The 17,160-nt window shown below is 33.4% G+C and overlaps 1 protein-coding gene across 1 annotated transcript; it reads right to left on the reverse strand.

The window, feature by feature from the left end:
* Window positions 1–6,282: 6,282 nt before the first annotated feature.
* LOC129001287 (gastrula zinc finger protein XlCGF52.1-like) lies at window positions 6,283–8,000 on the reverse strand. The gene has a single exon (XM_054428537.1). The coding sequence runs from the start codon at window positions 7,965–7,967 to the stop codon at window positions 6,663–6,665; it is 1,305 nt and encodes a 434-aa protein (XP_054284512.1). The 5' UTR covers window positions 7,968–8,000; the 3' UTR covers window positions 6,283–6,662.
* Between the last annotated feature and the right edge of the window lie 9,160 nt (window positions 8,001–17,160).

The raw sequence follows: 17,160 nt of genomic DNA on the forward strand, positions 1-17,160 counted from the left end.
TTTGAGGTTAGTTTTTTTGTTTCAATTTCATCACAATATTCATTCACAATCACAGCTGATTCCATCTTAATAACTTTTTTCTTGCTCTGTACTGGCCAGCTGATTTCAGAATCAGAATCAGAATCAATATTTTATTCCATTAGACATGTACATGTATTAGGATACGTCAAAAAAGTTGAATACATGCTGCAAAAACACAAGTCAAAGATAAATTACAGTACACAACAAATAAGGCATAGACAAAAAAATCAAATAGATACAAAGGTCATTTAGATGGCACAGTGAAGACTACGGTATACTTACAGAAAAATAGATAACAAGATAAAATTTAGTGAAAAAAAAAAAATACTTAGAACAAGGCAGTGACTAGATTATGATTTCTTTGGTTGAACATTCAAAAATTTCTCCCAACCCATAAAAAGGGTGTACAGTCAGCCACAGAAGAATTTTATTTTTGAAGGCTTTGTTGTTCAATAACAGTATTTCCTTGGGGAGTTTATTTAGGCATTTGAGTCCCAGTACTTCATAATAAGATTTCATTTTTTCAAGTCTAACATAAGGGATGTCAATTTTACCTCTATTCCTAGTATTAAACTTGTGTACATCACCCCTAAGAGTGTGGGATTTCAGGTTCTTAAAACTAGTCAACAAAATGTTATATAAAAATAAATTAACAACGGTCAAAATCTTAAAATCTACAAAAATTGGTCTGCAGTGTTCCTTGTGATTGGCATTTGCCATGATCCTGATCACCTTTTTCTGTATTAAAAGAACATCAGTGATGTAAGGGCTGCTGCCCCAAAAGATTATTCCATAATTAAGAGCTGATTGGAAAAGTGCAAAATAGGCAGTTTTTTTATATAGTCAAAAGGAACAACATCATTGAGTTTTCTGAAAAGAAATGTCAATCTACTTAGTCTAGTACAGAGATGTTCAACATGATATGACCATGACAGGAGTTGATCCACATAAACACCCAAAAACTTAACAACTTTGACCTCACATTGTGCTTCAGGAATTTTACGAAGTCCAAAGACAACTGTTTGGGTTTTCTCATCGTTTAACAGAAAGCTATTCGCAGACGAGAACCATTCTGCTGCTACCTTTACTGAGTTTTTTGCCTCTAGCTCAAGAGATTCTAAATCTCTGCTGTGTGTAAGCAAAGTTGTGTAATCAGCATAAAGGTATGTGTTACATTTGAGACTGGATGGAAGATCATTTATAGAGATTAAGAATAGCAGAGGGCCCAAGACAGAGCCTTGTGGTACCCCACAGTTGCTTAAGGCAACTGCGGACCACCGACCCCCACAGCAAACCATCTGTCTTCGGTTACAAAGATATGTCTTCAACAGTTTTAAAGCATTAATTTGAACACCATAAAATTCCAACTTATGGAGCAGGACATCATGGTCGACACAGTCAAACGCTTTGCTGAGATCAATGAAGGTCGCCCAGGCATATTCTTTTTGTTCAAAAGCGTTCAATATGTCATGAACCATGGAACCTATTGCATCCATAGTGGACTGTCCACTTCTAAATCCAAATTGATGTTTGTTGAAAAGTGAGTTTAATTCAAAAAAGTTAGTCAGCTGATTGTATACTACATGCTCTAGCACCTTGGACAGTACAGGTACTAGACATATTGGCCGATAGCTGCTTGGGCTGTCTCTTTCCCCTTTTTTGAAAATTTGACAAATTTTGGAAATTTTTAAACCCTCTGGAAAAACCCCTTCCCGAAGACAGACGTTTATACAGTGGGTTAAAGGCACTACAATATGTTCAGCAACTTCTTTTATTAGCCAGTTAGAAAACCCATAATAGTCTTGGGTTTTGGTGTTCTTCATATTGGATATAATCGAAGCAACTTCAACACAACTAACTGGTGAGAAACTGAAAGAGATATTCTTACGAGTCATGTTGGTTAAAAATTGGTCATAAGAGTTGGTAGGTTTCTTAATGCTGTTTCTAATATCAGCTACAGAATTAATAAAAAAAACTATTGAGGATATCTGGGTCAATGGGGACATTGTTTGTTTTACAGTTCGATTGAGAATTTTGTTTGATAAGAGCCCAGGCGGCTTTGCATTTATTGTCCGAACTGTCAATTAAACTGGCATTGTATTTGAGTTTTGCTTCTCTGACTGCTTTCCTATACTCAGACTTACTATTCTTATATACTAATTTACATAGATCATTATTAAATATCTTATAACTATCGTATGCACATGTTACGAGCATTTGTTGTTTGTTATTGTTTGTTTGTTGTTATTGTATTTGTTTGTTTTGAGCAGATTTCTTAACCAGGTAGCTTTTATGATTTTAGTTGATTTGTTGCAGTTAAAATTAAAGTTCAAATAGCTACTTATTTTGTTAATTATATTAGCGAATTTTTTCAGAAAAGGAACAAGCTCATGGTGGAAGGAAAAACATAGGTGTGCTATTCCCGTCATATGCTGACGTTACTCAGATTGCAAACACCATTTTACCATTTACAAAAAAAATTTTGTAAATGGTAAAATGAAAAAATTATTATAAAAATAATGAGGTAAATAACACCATACGCCCAAATGCATATATATTTTATGTGTGTGTGGGTGTCCGTTAGCACAATAACTAGGGGGGAAATGATCCGATTTTGGTGAAAATTTATTCAAACAAGTTCATTAACTAACATGATCAGATAATTTTTGCTTATGTCTTAAAAATTGGGTTTTCCCAATTTTGACACAAAATAAAATTTTAGAATAAATAAACTATATTGTATTTAGCAGATATACATTTAAAAATTTGGCAAAATCATTTATTTTACCATTATACTGTACTATTAACATTTGATCGAAAAACACCCAAGCATTGCTTAGTCTGCAGGGTATAATTTGGGTTTTTTCAATAATTACATCCTATGTTCTTGTAAAGATGGGTTTCAAAGCTTCTAATCCACCAAAAGATGGTTTGTTCCAAAATGTCTAAAATCAAACTTTCCTGATCAGCGGAGGTCGTTTTGGGTTTTTGCTGTTCACGCCAGTTTTCCAGTAGGTAGCATTATTAGTGGAGGAATTAGATGAAGAGGGAATGCAGTGCTAGCCCATATTATGTGTTTGGATGTGCACAAGTTAGTGTTGCCTTGGTGTGCCTCAAATGGAACCCGTCGCCCCCTACCGCACCCAAGTCCGAGACGCTATCTCTGTGGTCAAATTTGAACCATTTCGGACCTTTCCATAGTTGGTTAACTTACCATGAATGTACTAAATTTCGCGCGCTTAAAAAATTTCAACAGAAAGGGTTTTACAGGGAGGGGGTAAAAAATTAGTTTTACTAATTTTTGACTTCCAAAAAAACACAAAATTACCCAATTTATCTCTTGTAGCCCATTTCAAAGAGCTTAATAAACAAATAATTTAATACATCAACGTTATTGTTTACAGAGAAAATTCCAAAAATTTTAAATTCTCACAATAATCTTAAGGAGAATAAGTTAACTGTTATAGTTTGCTTGTTTATGGATATATTTTTATCAAACTTGGAAAATTTGTTTATTTCATACTAAGCTATTAATATTTTACAAAAATCATACTTTATTATACCCTTCCTGTAGCAGCAAACCTAGGTATTTGATAAACGTAATGTTACAAATGGATTTAATTGAAAATAATATCAGGCAAATGGACATTCCCTTACCTGCAGGTTTGCTGCGGTTGGCGGGTTGGGGTATTGATTTCTATATTCTGCCAGCAACATTTTTGCTTCAAGGGTTGCAGTAGAAAGAATTTAGATAAACACTTTAAGTCAAATTGGTCTGTGCCAGGAATTGAACCTGTCCCTGAGGCACTAAAGTCAGAGAAGTTACCCACTATAAGCTAGCAACACTGCACTGAATATATTAAAACAAGCTGCTCTGCTGCTGTACCCGTGCTTCGCAACGGAGAGGAAACTGAAGCGACAAATTTGATCTCTAAATCTGTTATATAGAATCGTTAGGTACACATTCCCCTTTGATTTCAGGACCATAACTCAATTGAAACTCTTAGTTTAAAAAATATATTTTTTTAAGGCTAGGCTAACTTAAGGCTACCTAGTACGAATGATATGAGGCGCTGATGCATGTATGGAAATAATGATCCTATGGGATTAAATTTTCAAATGATAAGCTTACATAAAGATTTATTTTTTTGATGAACATACATATAAAGTAAATAAGCAAAAATAATCACACACAACATAGGACACTGTAGTAAATAAAAAAAAAACAGTTTATATTGATTTCACATTATTGATATGTTTTACCACTACTGAGCTTTTTTAAGAGTTCAATCTTTACCTGCAGATCAGTGTGTATATATCACAATAATAGCAAGTTCAAAACGTGTATGTATATGTATTTATTTACATCATCATTTAAAACATTGAGTAAAGAAACATAGTTACGTTACAGAATCGATTTTAGAAACAAAAGTGAATTGGGCGCAGCTTAGTTTTGTGATATTCTCCTTCAAATTAAAGCAGTGTTGTAAAAAACACAACTACTAAGCAGGTTTCTGTAAATGTAAAAACAAACGAATGTGAAGTAGATGATAGAAGAAAATATAAGTAGGTAGTAGCTACCTCTGGACAGAATAAAATGAGGTATAGTTAAATTTAGTTTGTAAATTTAATTAAAACACAAATAATAGTGTAAACCTTGAGTCAGTTAAGTTTTTAAAACTGTACCAGTACATATACTGTATCTTAGTTTTTAAAACGTATTAAAATCCTAATCCAAACATTTGTTTATCAGTTAAAATTTGTAAACAAAAAGCTACCATATCAAAATTATTCAAAAACATTTATACATTGTAATGATACTTCTGTTTCCATGAAAATAAGTATATTTTCATAAATATTTTAACCAAACTTTTCTCATAATCATAAAACTTTTGAATCTTGGGAGCAGAACCTGTAACTCTTAACCTCTGCTGCTTGAACTGTATTTACAGCAAGCTGACTTAAATTAATATTTTTGACTACTTACAAAATGTTAACATTGAAACTTTGGAAGTCCATGGGGCGTAGCCAGCCCAAGGGAAATATACCTAACAGAAATAGGCCTACATGTTAACCGGGTATAAAAGCTACCTTCATAAAAATTTTTATTTCAATTGGTTCAGTGGTTCTTGCGTTATTGAGTAGCAGACATACAGACACACACCATCTCATTTTTATATATTATATTTATATAATTTTTATTATATAGATTACTTGATTGTAACTTGTTATTATAGCATTATGAGTTCTTACGGTATGTGTCAACATGAGGTAACGGTTATTAATAAGAGGAGTACTGTAGGCATTTAAATCAAATTATTATTTATATACACATGTACAAACTATACATTAAAGGTAAGCGTATTGAGTAAATATGGTGAATATAAATTTTATTTTAAATATGTATAACAGTATTCATTCAATTAAAATGAGTAGTTAAAGGCTCATGAGCCAAAACATTTGTTTTTTACATCTTAATCAAAGATAAAATTATAACATTAAAATTTTGGGTACTTTCCTGTTAAAGGGAACATTCATTATTATCGATGATTTTCAATCGATATAAACGAATTGAAACTTATCAGCTGACAACTACGATAAATAAATATTGTTCAGTATCAATAAACAATTTAAATGAAATTGTTCCAAACCAAACCTAACAAAACTTGCTGTATAACATTTAAAAATTCCGTTAGATATTCCCCACATACCTTTTCTGTAATCAAACGGAATTTTTAAAATGGTACAGCAAGTTTGGTTGGTTATGTTAGGTTAGCTTAGAACAGTTTTAAACCATAATAGACTAGATTTTAGTCTGAACAAGATTAGTTGTCAATTTGTAATGGATCGTAAAGGGAAACAAAAATATCGATATATCGATAAAAAATCATCGATAATAATGAATGTTCCCTTTAACAGGAAAGTACCTTGTATACAAGAGGTCCTTCAGCAATGTAGCATGCACTTGTTTTAACAAATGTTTCTCGTTCTATTACATGTAGCAAAATTTTCTATTTTGAATTGAAAATTTTGCTAGCTGGAATGTGACAAGTAAAACCAGTATCAAAGAAAGCTTAAGATGTGAACTGAAATGTAAAGGAACCTGAAATACGATACCTACTTCATTTTGGATGTTCGGGATTTTTTAACAATTAATGGTATAGTTACCCATAAAAACATCAAGATTTTGCTTAACAAGCTACAAACTTTAAAAAACTAAAAAAAAAAAAAAAAATATTATATATATATACACAGTACCTATTCTATAATAACAACAGCATTGTTGTAAACCAATAAAACAATTCACAATGTTTATCTTAAAATAAAAGACTATGATCTCAGAAACTGGAGATGGATAAAAGGCCGTTCTGAAATTCTAGAAATTCAGGTGAGTCAGTGGCTCAGCGATGGACTACAAAACCATGACAGCAATGTTGTAAGTTTGCGTCCTGGTGATGGTGCTCAACACTAAATTTTATGAACACAGTTCCAGGCACAGGCCCAACCAAGCCTATGTGGATGGGCAACTGCAAAGTTAAAAGATGCCACTAATATATATAAAGAAAGCAAAAACAAGTTACAGATCTTCAGTGTTTGATTTTTCCAACATACACACCATCTTACCTTCCACCAAATTGCCCTTATCTAAAAAAAGCTATAAGTTTGTCATTTTTGACTCTTATGACTTCATCAGACAACGTTAAAACTTCACCTGAAATCGGTATGATATCACGAGTCACTTCACAAGATTTTATCGAAATTAATGCTTTGCTTGTGTGAGCAATGAGCGCATGTCTCTTTAATTCTATTTGTCTTTTAAACACCTGATCACACTCCTTACATTGATATCTTGCCTTTAAGTGGATTGCCTTGTGTGCCTGCAAATTACTATTCATTATGAAGCTTTTTTGACAAATTGGACATTTATACCGTCTTTTTCCTGAGTGGAACGACATGTGTGTTTCTAAATGACCCTTTTGCTTAAATGACTTTTCACATAATGTACATTGGTGGGGTCTTTCACCCGTATGGCTCAAAATGTGTTTTTGAAGAACTTCTAATCTAGCAAAAGATTTTTCACACCTATCACATTGAAAAGGCCGTTCGCCTGTGTGAATCATCATGTGTTGTTTCAAAAAGTTTGATCTTGAAAATGACTTTCCACAGTACTCGCACATGAAAGGACGCTCATTTGAATGGGTCTTTAAGTGTTGCTTCAACACATCTGGGGTTGCGAAGGATTTTGGACACAGACCGCACTTGTAAACTCTCAGCCCGGAGTGAGTCAACATATGTCTCTTCAACCCTGACTGGCTCGTATAAGCTTTCTGACACGATGGACACTCATAGGGTTTATCTCTTGTGTAATGACAAAGCATATGAGTCGATAATGTCCCCTTCAAAGCGAACTTCTTGAGGCAAATGTCACACTGATGGTCAAGTTTACCATTATGCTTTAGCATGTGTGCCTTTAAGCCACTTTTCTGGGTAAAGCTCTTATGACAGATTGAGCATTGATGAGGTCTTTCTTCAGTATGTTTTAACAGGTGTAACTTTAAGTATGAAAGCACTGTGAATGTTTTAGGGCATTTATGACACAGGAAAAGTTCATCTGTATGAGCACAAGCGTGCGTTTTTAATTCAAATCTGGACAAAAAAACCTCCTTGCAAGTAAAACATTGGTGGGGTTGACTTTTCGAGTGTATGCGAGTAATGTGTATCCTTAACGATCTCAGGGAATGGAAGCTTTCAGAGCAAATCGTACAATGAAAATGTTTCTCTAAGTGGGCTGTCTCAGAAAAGTTTTCCAAAGACTTCTCTGGTGTTATTCCTGGGGAATATTCACAGTGAGTAAGTGCATGTGCTTCCAAGCATTTCTCAGTTTTAAAAGAGCTTGGACATACTTCACAAAGATAAGGTTTTTCTTCTATGCTACATTCATCCATAACTTAAATCTTCTTGGACATTTAGTTGACTGAAACAGTTATTCCCTATGAGTTTGAAAGTTAATTTCTTGACTTTTCTCTGTAAGATTCCATGAAGAATGTATACTGGCTAGGTTGTTCTAAATTGTGAATCAACGTATTTCTATTAAAATTATCCTTCCGGAAACAAGATTTTCACCCTTATCATACATAAAGATATGTTGCTTGGATTCATCAAACATATATTTTTAATGAAAACTTCCTTGAAAGCTGATATCTTCAAATCTGGGTAAGGGTGATCCAAATCTACTTCGGAAATCATTGTCTTGCATCTTTCTGTCTATAATTCTGTCACTTTTTCCACCATGTTCCAAGATTAAGAGTGATAACATCTGCAAAATAACAAAACACCTTGTGTTAGTTTTCCTGAATAAACAATCGATCAAGTAAGTTTATTAACACAAAAACAAATACCCCAGCCACAGCAAACTAACCGAATTTCCATTTGTCTGATTTAATCTTTATAAACATATTTAAATAACATATTTTTGGTTTAAAGAAGTACCTGGGTTTGTTGAGTAATAAAGTGTGTTATCTAGTAAAACATAAATAGCTTAGTATAAAATAAGTATATTTGCCAGGTTTGGTCCAAATATATCCATAAACATGTAAATTGCAATAATTTACTTATTCCCCATTAGCCCCTAGCCAATAACCGTACAAAAACACTTTAGATAACTTACTTAATTATTTGATTTTTCAAGCTCTACAAAATGGCTAAAAAGAAATTGGGAAATCCTATGTTTTGAGGGTCAAAAATGAGAAAAACCTCTTTTCCCCCTCATAACCCCCCCTCCCCGTAAAACCACATTCCCATGTTCCGATCATGCTTGTTCGTGTATTCATTTGAATAATTATAGGTTTACACGTTTGGTCCAAATTTGGTCAACACGGGATGATTTTTGCTCGAGTTATCGTGCTAACCAACACACACAACTTACATATTAATGAACAAATGGTGTTTTTGCCCTCAGGGGACATCAAAATGAAAAAGTGAACAGTCCCGGGTCTAGGTATAATCGTGAGACTTAAGGTAATAGCTTATTCTCTATATGGGAAATTCGCTAAAATGATTAGACAATAGACAATATTGTTTATTAATCCTTCCCAGACGTTATGACACAGGATAGCTTACAATATATGTTAAAGATATAATTGAATAAAAGGCCGAAGATTAATGATGTTATAGACAATAAACTGTAACAATAAATGTCGTAATAATCGGCGGATATATCCACTTATCGTCCGCGGAGCCCAAAAAGATACCGTCCCCTATGTCCAAAATGCTAGCAGATATCCGCCTATAGTCCTGGAAGGGTTAACATACGCGTTGAAAATAGTACAGCGTCATATTTAGCCTACATGTGGGTTACAGAAACATATCATATTATGAGGTCAGGAAATTAATTATTTTTCAAGGAAATCATGAATGTCTCCTGTGGCCTGAAGAGTTAACATCTTGCATGAGCGCAGAGAGATCATCTCCATCTTCTATGATCGCAGCGTATCATGATGGAATTATGTAGGCGCGGAGAAAGAGATCATATCTAATCAAAATCTGTTTTATTGTTTGCAATATATATACATTTGGAATATGAAGAAAAAAAATAGTCCCGCATATGCCGTGCAAGACCTGTGCGCGTGACGAGTTCTATTACATATGTTGAAATTAATATAAAAATAAAACTAAATTAATCAAGATATTATTTACAACAAAACTACAAGAACAGTTAAATGCTAAGTAATTTGGTCGTGGTTGTTTGTGTAGTTCAAATAAACTTACGACCAAATAAGTAAGAGAACAGTTTTTTTTAATAGAAGAGTTAAATGTGTGTATAATCCTCTAAAAAACTAATAACAACAATAAGCATAATGATTGCTAAGTTAGCATCAGCTGACGTTACAGTAACAAGTGGTCGAGTGAATGGAGTTGCAGATAGTAATGTCTGTGCGCTAAATATCACTGGTACAGTAAACTTACTGTAAACTTGTTTGGTTTAATTGTGTATTGATCTCATTAGGTATTGTATACTGAACTGATAAGTGTCTCAGACTGATCAAGCCCAATCTCCGACAGCCAACTGCTTACCGCTCGTTTGTAAAATCGTAAAGATCTCTTGCAGTCACGCAGATTTCATCAACTTCTCCCGCAATTGCGGTGAAACAGATTATCGACAAATCAATTTATCAAGAAAAAGATATTTAGGCTCCAAGTGAGGCCCTTAGCAACTGCCGTAAGGGAAATAGGGCCCCGAGTTTATGTTAGACAGCTGGTACATAATTTAATATTGATCATGGGATAAGTTATCAAGGCCTACTTCCATACATAATAGTCAATGCTGAAATATGTTAATGTTATTTAAGTTGTTAAGCCTATGCAATGATGTGTCGGTAATTTACATCACTTTTTCAAAGTCAGTATGGTATCGGTACAGTAGGCCTACAGATTCCTGAACAAAAGTGTTTAACTGTGCATGGTCAGCAGACAGTGTCACTGGTACAGTAAACTTACTAAACTAAAATACCTCCGCCGTAGCAAACCTGCAGACTAAGCAAATTTCCACATATGTTTGATTGTATTTTTACTAAAATATATTCAGACATATTTTGACAACCCACACTATAACACTTGTACACACTTATAAGACTTATATTTAGGCTATTTATATTTGTTTTCAGAAATATAATTCAAAATTCAAATTCAAATAAAAAAGCGTTTGGTATAAAGTGTTTTTTGACCAAGAACATCAATACTTAGTATAGTATGAAATAAATAAATTTGCCAAATTTTATCAACATATATCCATAAACCAGTAAACTACAACAGTTTTCATTTTCTCCATAAGAATAACATGGGAATTTTAAATTTACACTTTTTTGAATTTTCTCTGTAACCATTACGCATACAACAATGCTAATATACTAAATTATTTCTTTTTTAAGCTCTACAAAATGGTTCAAATTCAAATATATTTATTTAGGTTATTACAAGCATGGCCTCGCCAAGTTTACAATTAACTTGTCGGCGAGGACCAATAGATAAAAAAAAATGACAAAGTTTACAGATTTTTCTCTTTATTCTTTAGTTTTGTTTTCTAAGTACATAGAATTATGAAAACTAGTTCTAATGCGGTTTGTGGCAGGCACTTATTAATAGCAAGAGCTAAACTTATTCTAAAAGCGTTAAAAAGAAGTGTAAAGAATAAACAATAACAAATGAAAGGTAGGAGTGAAAGCTCATATAACCAACGGCATTCACCTAGATAGATTGCAATCTTTTGTTGTCTTTGAATTTGTGAGTTTATGTCGGGTTGGGGAAGATATTCCAAATTTTTTTGTTTTTAGGGTCAAAAATGGGAAAACCCCATTTTAACCCCATAAACCCCCATTCCCGTGGTCCGATCATGCTGGTTCGCGAACTCGTTCGAATAAATAAGGTTTACACGTTCATACCAAATTTCATCAAAATCGGATCATTTTTGTTCTCAGTTATCGTGCTAACGGACTCATATATATTTATATATATATATATATATATATATATATACTAGCGGAGTATCCGTCCTTCGTACGGGATTGGCATATAAGCATAAAATTCTTATTGCATTTATACTCAAGCTTTGCGTTTGCAATGGGGGAGGACACAGTTTGATAAAATTTGCTTTAAAAAAAAGTTACGGTATAAGCTAAGATACTAGCCTATAGTATTACACATCTACCATCGCCATAATGTTCTACCACTCAAACTAAACAATTAGCCTAGAGAAAAATAAATTATTAAAGATTTGCAAAATATCACATATTATTGGTAACTTAGGCCTATATAGGTACTCGGCCGTATTTTTCCGCCAAACGCCCAGAAATAGATTTTATCAGGCGCGCGCACTACTTATTGCTGAGTTATTGCCAGGTTCACACCAATCCCTGGGCCTCTGCAAATTTATATTTTTAAATACCGTACGGGTAACTTAATAGCTTGCTCAGATGTGTTGTTATTACAAACAGGAGACAATTAATTTACCGTATCGTGGATTGAAGCCCATTTAAAATTAACAGTGGCAGCTCAGACTAGTAATAGGATGAATGGATTTAGCATTTTTATGCTAAATTTACTTTTTAAAATCCTAATTGTGTGTTTGCCTACCAAAGACTTGCTTGTTAAAGATGGGATTCATGTCAAACGTTGAGAAAACTACAAGATAAAAATTAATAGCCCTATGCATAATCAAACCGGAGAATAATTTCTGAGGCTCAAAGGGAAATGGAAATAGATAACTTAAGATTAGGCCTGAGTTAGGCCTAGTAGAATGTTCAAGCATTGCACTTGATATTAAAATCTAAAATTGTTTGAAGAGTAGGCCTGAATTATTAATATAACATAGTTGGTTGAAAAATAATTGTATAGAGATCCAATAGCCCATATATTAAAATCAACTTACAACTTTTTAGGCCTAGGTCTAGCATACATCAGTTTGAGGTTTGTAGCAGGTAGGTCTACAATCTACAAACACTTTGACTTTGTGTATAGCCGACGCCGTATCGGTAATGTTACTGTTAAACAATTGTCGAAGCTTTAACTATTTAAAAAAACAATTTGTACACATTGAATGACATTATACTATAACTTACAGTACTACTAAACTAATTTGTTGTTATCACTATTCACTACTACTCCACTATCAGCAAAATTTTAGTTTTAGTTTTAGAGGTTAGGAATTTAAATCTAGTCTCTCTCCATATTGACATTGAAAGAAGGAGAATAAAATGCGATCCGAAAACAAAGACAGGCCTTTCAAAGGCTGTTTGTTAAAACTATGCAGCTTCACAGTTAAATAAATTGTGGAAATCTTTTCTGAGCGTTTGGCGATTGGCCATAGATTAAATTAGTAAGTAGCTCGGGAGTATATGTATTGGGTATATACCGGAAATTAGTTATTCAAGAATGTTTTGGATTGGATATACACAAATTTGGTACATAGATTAAAAAAATAACATTTTTAACATTGTAAAACTTGGTTGGTAGTAAGGGAAGAACTCGTACAAATACTTAGTTCCTCGTTAGTTTTTGACAGTTCTCTAATACTTTTATATAGTGTTCCAACAAAAAATATAACAGATGATAAATGGGTACGACATCACAAGGAAATTCCAGCACGCATCACATTCATATCCTGATGAAAAATAAAAAAAAAACATCCGTAACAAGATAGTTGCACGGTTGCACTTGGTAATCTGGCACATCCACACGCAGTGAAAATGTAATTCTGACTCTAACAACTGACATTAGAATAACAACTAGTGTATCATTAGTATGATCTATTGATCCGGAGACAGCTCACTTACCGTACTCTAAAGATCATATAGCGTACATATAAGCCTCGTAAATAATATTGAAGGTTCACCTGCACTAACAGGCTTACTGTACACTTCAAGCCAATCGAAAATGTAAAATACACCCGTATCAAATCTGCAGACTAAGTGAATTTCCTTCTGCCTTATTGGTTTCACGTTGTATAATAGTCAAAAGTTTCACTTAAATACTTTCTTAAACATGTCATTATTATTATATTATTATTTTTTTTGCTGGTACAGGAAGGTTAATCAAGTGTAATTTTTGTAAAATGTTAATAGCTTTGTATGAAATAAATAAATTTGCCATGTTGTATCAAAATATTTCTAAAAGCATACACACTACAAAAAAATAACATGAGAATTTTAAAATTTCAATTTTTTGAATTTTTCCCGCAACCAATAACCATTCAAAAACACTTTAAAGATACTGAATTATTTGTTTTTTTAGCTCTACAAAATAGTTTGGAAATAGGATATGAATTCTATAATACGTTTTTATAGGGTCAAATTTGAGAAAAACCAATTATTTATAAAACAACAAACCAATTTATAAATTTATCCATAAAAACCTGTTGTAACATAAATTCTAGAGGATCGCCAGAAATGTGTGTCTCTGTTCACCTTTCCAAAAATGTCAATTCTGAGGGGCCAATAAAACTGTATTCACTGAACAATCAACCACTAGAATTAGCCTCAATCAAGATTTCTTCCCAGAGTACTCAGAAGGGGCTGATAAAAACAACAATCAAACAATTTACAACAATTAAAATTTTAACAACAATCCATAATAACAATTAATTTTAACATGTTAAAAATAAATTCCAAATACCTATTTTGTTTATACAATAAAATTTATTATTTCATTTTGAGAATCAAATGGATTTTTTTAGACTCAAAAATGACTTTCATTGATTAATGTACAAAACTCTTCTATCTCATGAAGCCATAAGGTAGGTAAAAAATGAATTAGTAAATCACTTGATAACATAGATAAGATTAACACTACAAGAATTAGTTAATTGCAACCTAAAATGAAAGGAAACTGTGCTGTTATTCCAGTGCCTGTAAACATCAAAACCAACTTGAAAGGATTTAATATTCGTTTGAGCCACAAACAAACTGTATTATCTAAAAATAGGTTGAAAGAGTGTCTCATTGTTTTTCTTCTAGGAGTGTATCTATACTGTTTGATCTTTTCTGCTTATTTAATCATGAAGAACAATATTGAAATTTTAATTGTATTCAGAGTGTTGGCAACAGTTGTTCACTGCATCATTCAGGCAGAGTAAGTAGTTAGTAGTAAGTAGGAAGTAGTTGATATCTATTTTACACCTTGTTAAAACCCAATGGGAAGAGATATTAAAAAATATAATTCTTTTTGAAAGTTGAATCTGATTATTAATAATTATGTTGATTATCTGGTGTGAACCCATACTGGGAAGCACCAAGTCTGGCATCATGAATAAATAATAAAATAACAAAAATAATTTTCAAATGTAAATGTGTAGGTTAATCAACACCTCATTTTAAAGGTATTTGTTCACCTAATATTTTGATTAAACAATTTTAAACTTACCACTTATACATGTGCTCAAAAATGTCTAAAGTTAATTTTTAGGGTCTTACAGTTAATTTTATTGCAACTGCCTGCATTAATGTAGCGCTACATACACCAAAAGATTACTAATTTAACCCTTCCCGGACGGGCAAAATCGTGACATAGAAGGGAAAAAAATATAGGAAAAAATAAAACTAATTTTCCTTATTTTTGTTTTGTTATACAAGTATACATAAAATAAACACAATGGAACACTTCATACTGTCAAAATAATTTTTTACTCGTTTTTAACTATATGCATCCGCTACCCGTCCGTGGATGAGCAGAAAAGCAGCGGATATATCCGCCACCCGTCTTTGAAGATATTACCATGACGTTAGGCAATAAATAAAGAACAATATGTTAACAATAAATAAAGATAACGTAGTGTTGAGCGCGAAACATCGAGAGGGGAGCGTAGGAGAGGTGGGGGGTGCGCGGGAGAAGGGGAGGCGGGGGAGAGAGAAGGGAGTGCGCAGCCATGGAGAGAGCAGGAAAGTGGCTCCTTGGTACCGCGAAACATCTGGTTACTGCTCAAGCACCTGCGAGTCTGTCTGAAGAGAAGGCAATTATATCCGCTATCCTACATATCCGCTTCCCGTCCGGAACATCAAAAACCATAAGCGGATATATCCATAACCCGTCCGGGAAGGGTTGAAAGGCAAAGGGATATTTGGAAAATGTAAGAACTTACAAGTGAATAATCTCAAATATCAACACAGGTTTTTGTAGTACACCATTGAAAATGTCTTTGAAAAACAAACATGTATACAATGAAAGTTTGGTGGAAAACTTTCGGTGAGAAAAATATAAATTAGTTGTTAGTTTTTCTTTTCATTCCAAAGATTTTTACTAGGATCATCAGTTCTTTCACCATTAAAATAAATGTATAACAAGGCAGAAGACAGTGAGTAGTTTTGAGTTCGCAAAGCTCCTTCAATATTTATGTGGCAGGAGAACGAGTGGACTATTTGCGTCAGCGATACCTGTTTTGCATATTATGGGACTTGGCTACAATGAAATTCTCTAATATTATTATACGTTATTTCTTCTTGGACACTTTGGAGTTGTTGATGGCCATTACAACACTCCTTGATTTAATTTGAACACCAGGATATTAGAAAATCAACCGCCTGGTTGTGAGTCGGTAGCGCCATATACTCTGGGCCCATGGCAGCGATGTCGTGGTTCAGGTCCTGGTCAATGCCGCTACATTTTATCAGTACAAATTACCCTTGTACTGTACCAGTTTACCCCTTGCTTTACTGGATTCATTCCACACATAGCCTCCAGGAACCATAGCCTATGTGGACGGGCAAATGCAAAGGAAAAGGAAAAAGGAAAGAAAGGAAGGAAAGGAAGGGGTGGAATGCAAATGGAAGGTTAAAATAGGACGTCAACCTCTTTTTAATAATACAAAAAAATTAGAATGCACTTATTACAGATACTATCATTTTGTTTTAGGGCTTAGAGAGTTGCGGAGCTAATGTGGTGTCCCATACTACTTTGAAGCTTAGATACATCGTTCACCAATTTGAAAAACAATCTTTTCATTGTTAGAATTTGTTATCTAAAAAAATGATATTGTTATTAAACAGGCATCAGTTTTTTGTTGATGCAGGGTAGTTTTAAGAAGTAAAACATTTTTTTATTCTTTATAGTTTAAATTACTTTCCTTATCTTTAAATATAATGGAATTCAACCAAGGAATTCAGGCTAGTCTAGTGATTAAATTACAGGACTCTGTTTCATATTCAAATCTCAATCATAAAGGCTTTAAGCTACGAGTTAATGTCAAGACTCAGAGGAGAATATGCCTCAAGCTGTAATTTTCCCGATGTAGAAGACTTGAAGACACAAGAATAGGTGAGTCTGATGAAGAGAAACTTTTCTGTATTGGACAATTCCATGATGTAAAGCCATAGGAGGAATTCAATTCTCTTAAGGTTTCAGTGGACATGGAGGTAAGGTAAAATTTTTACAAAGATGTGAAAACAAGCTGGAAAGTTTCAATTAGTTGGGAGTCACACAATATTTGTAGTTCACTCGTAGCCAAAAATTAAAGAGAGCGCCCGAGTGTTGCAATAGACGGAATTGTTTGATATAGAAGTCTGCACCAATAACATTAAATACTGCCTCCATTTAACCCTCACTAAAAACATATAATTTACCATACTTTTAAAAGGAGTAAGGAAGAATCATATC

This window comes from Macrosteles quadrilineatus, unplaced genomic scaffold (genome assembly GCF_028750875.1).
Source record: "Macrosteles quadrilineatus isolate MER2022 unplaced genomic scaffold, UCM_ALF_1.0 Scaffold_8__2_contigs__length_117827958, whole genome shotgun sequence".
Classification (NCBI taxonomy): Eukaryota; Metazoa; Arthropoda; class Insecta; order Hemiptera; family Cicadellidae; genus Macrosteles; species Macrosteles quadrilineatus.

What these genes read in the sequence shown, in the direction of transcription:
- LOC129001287 (XM_054428537.1), bottom strand. Translation starts at nt 7,967, where the DNA reads ATGGATGAATGTAGCATAGAAGAAAAACCTTATCTTTGTGAAGTATGT.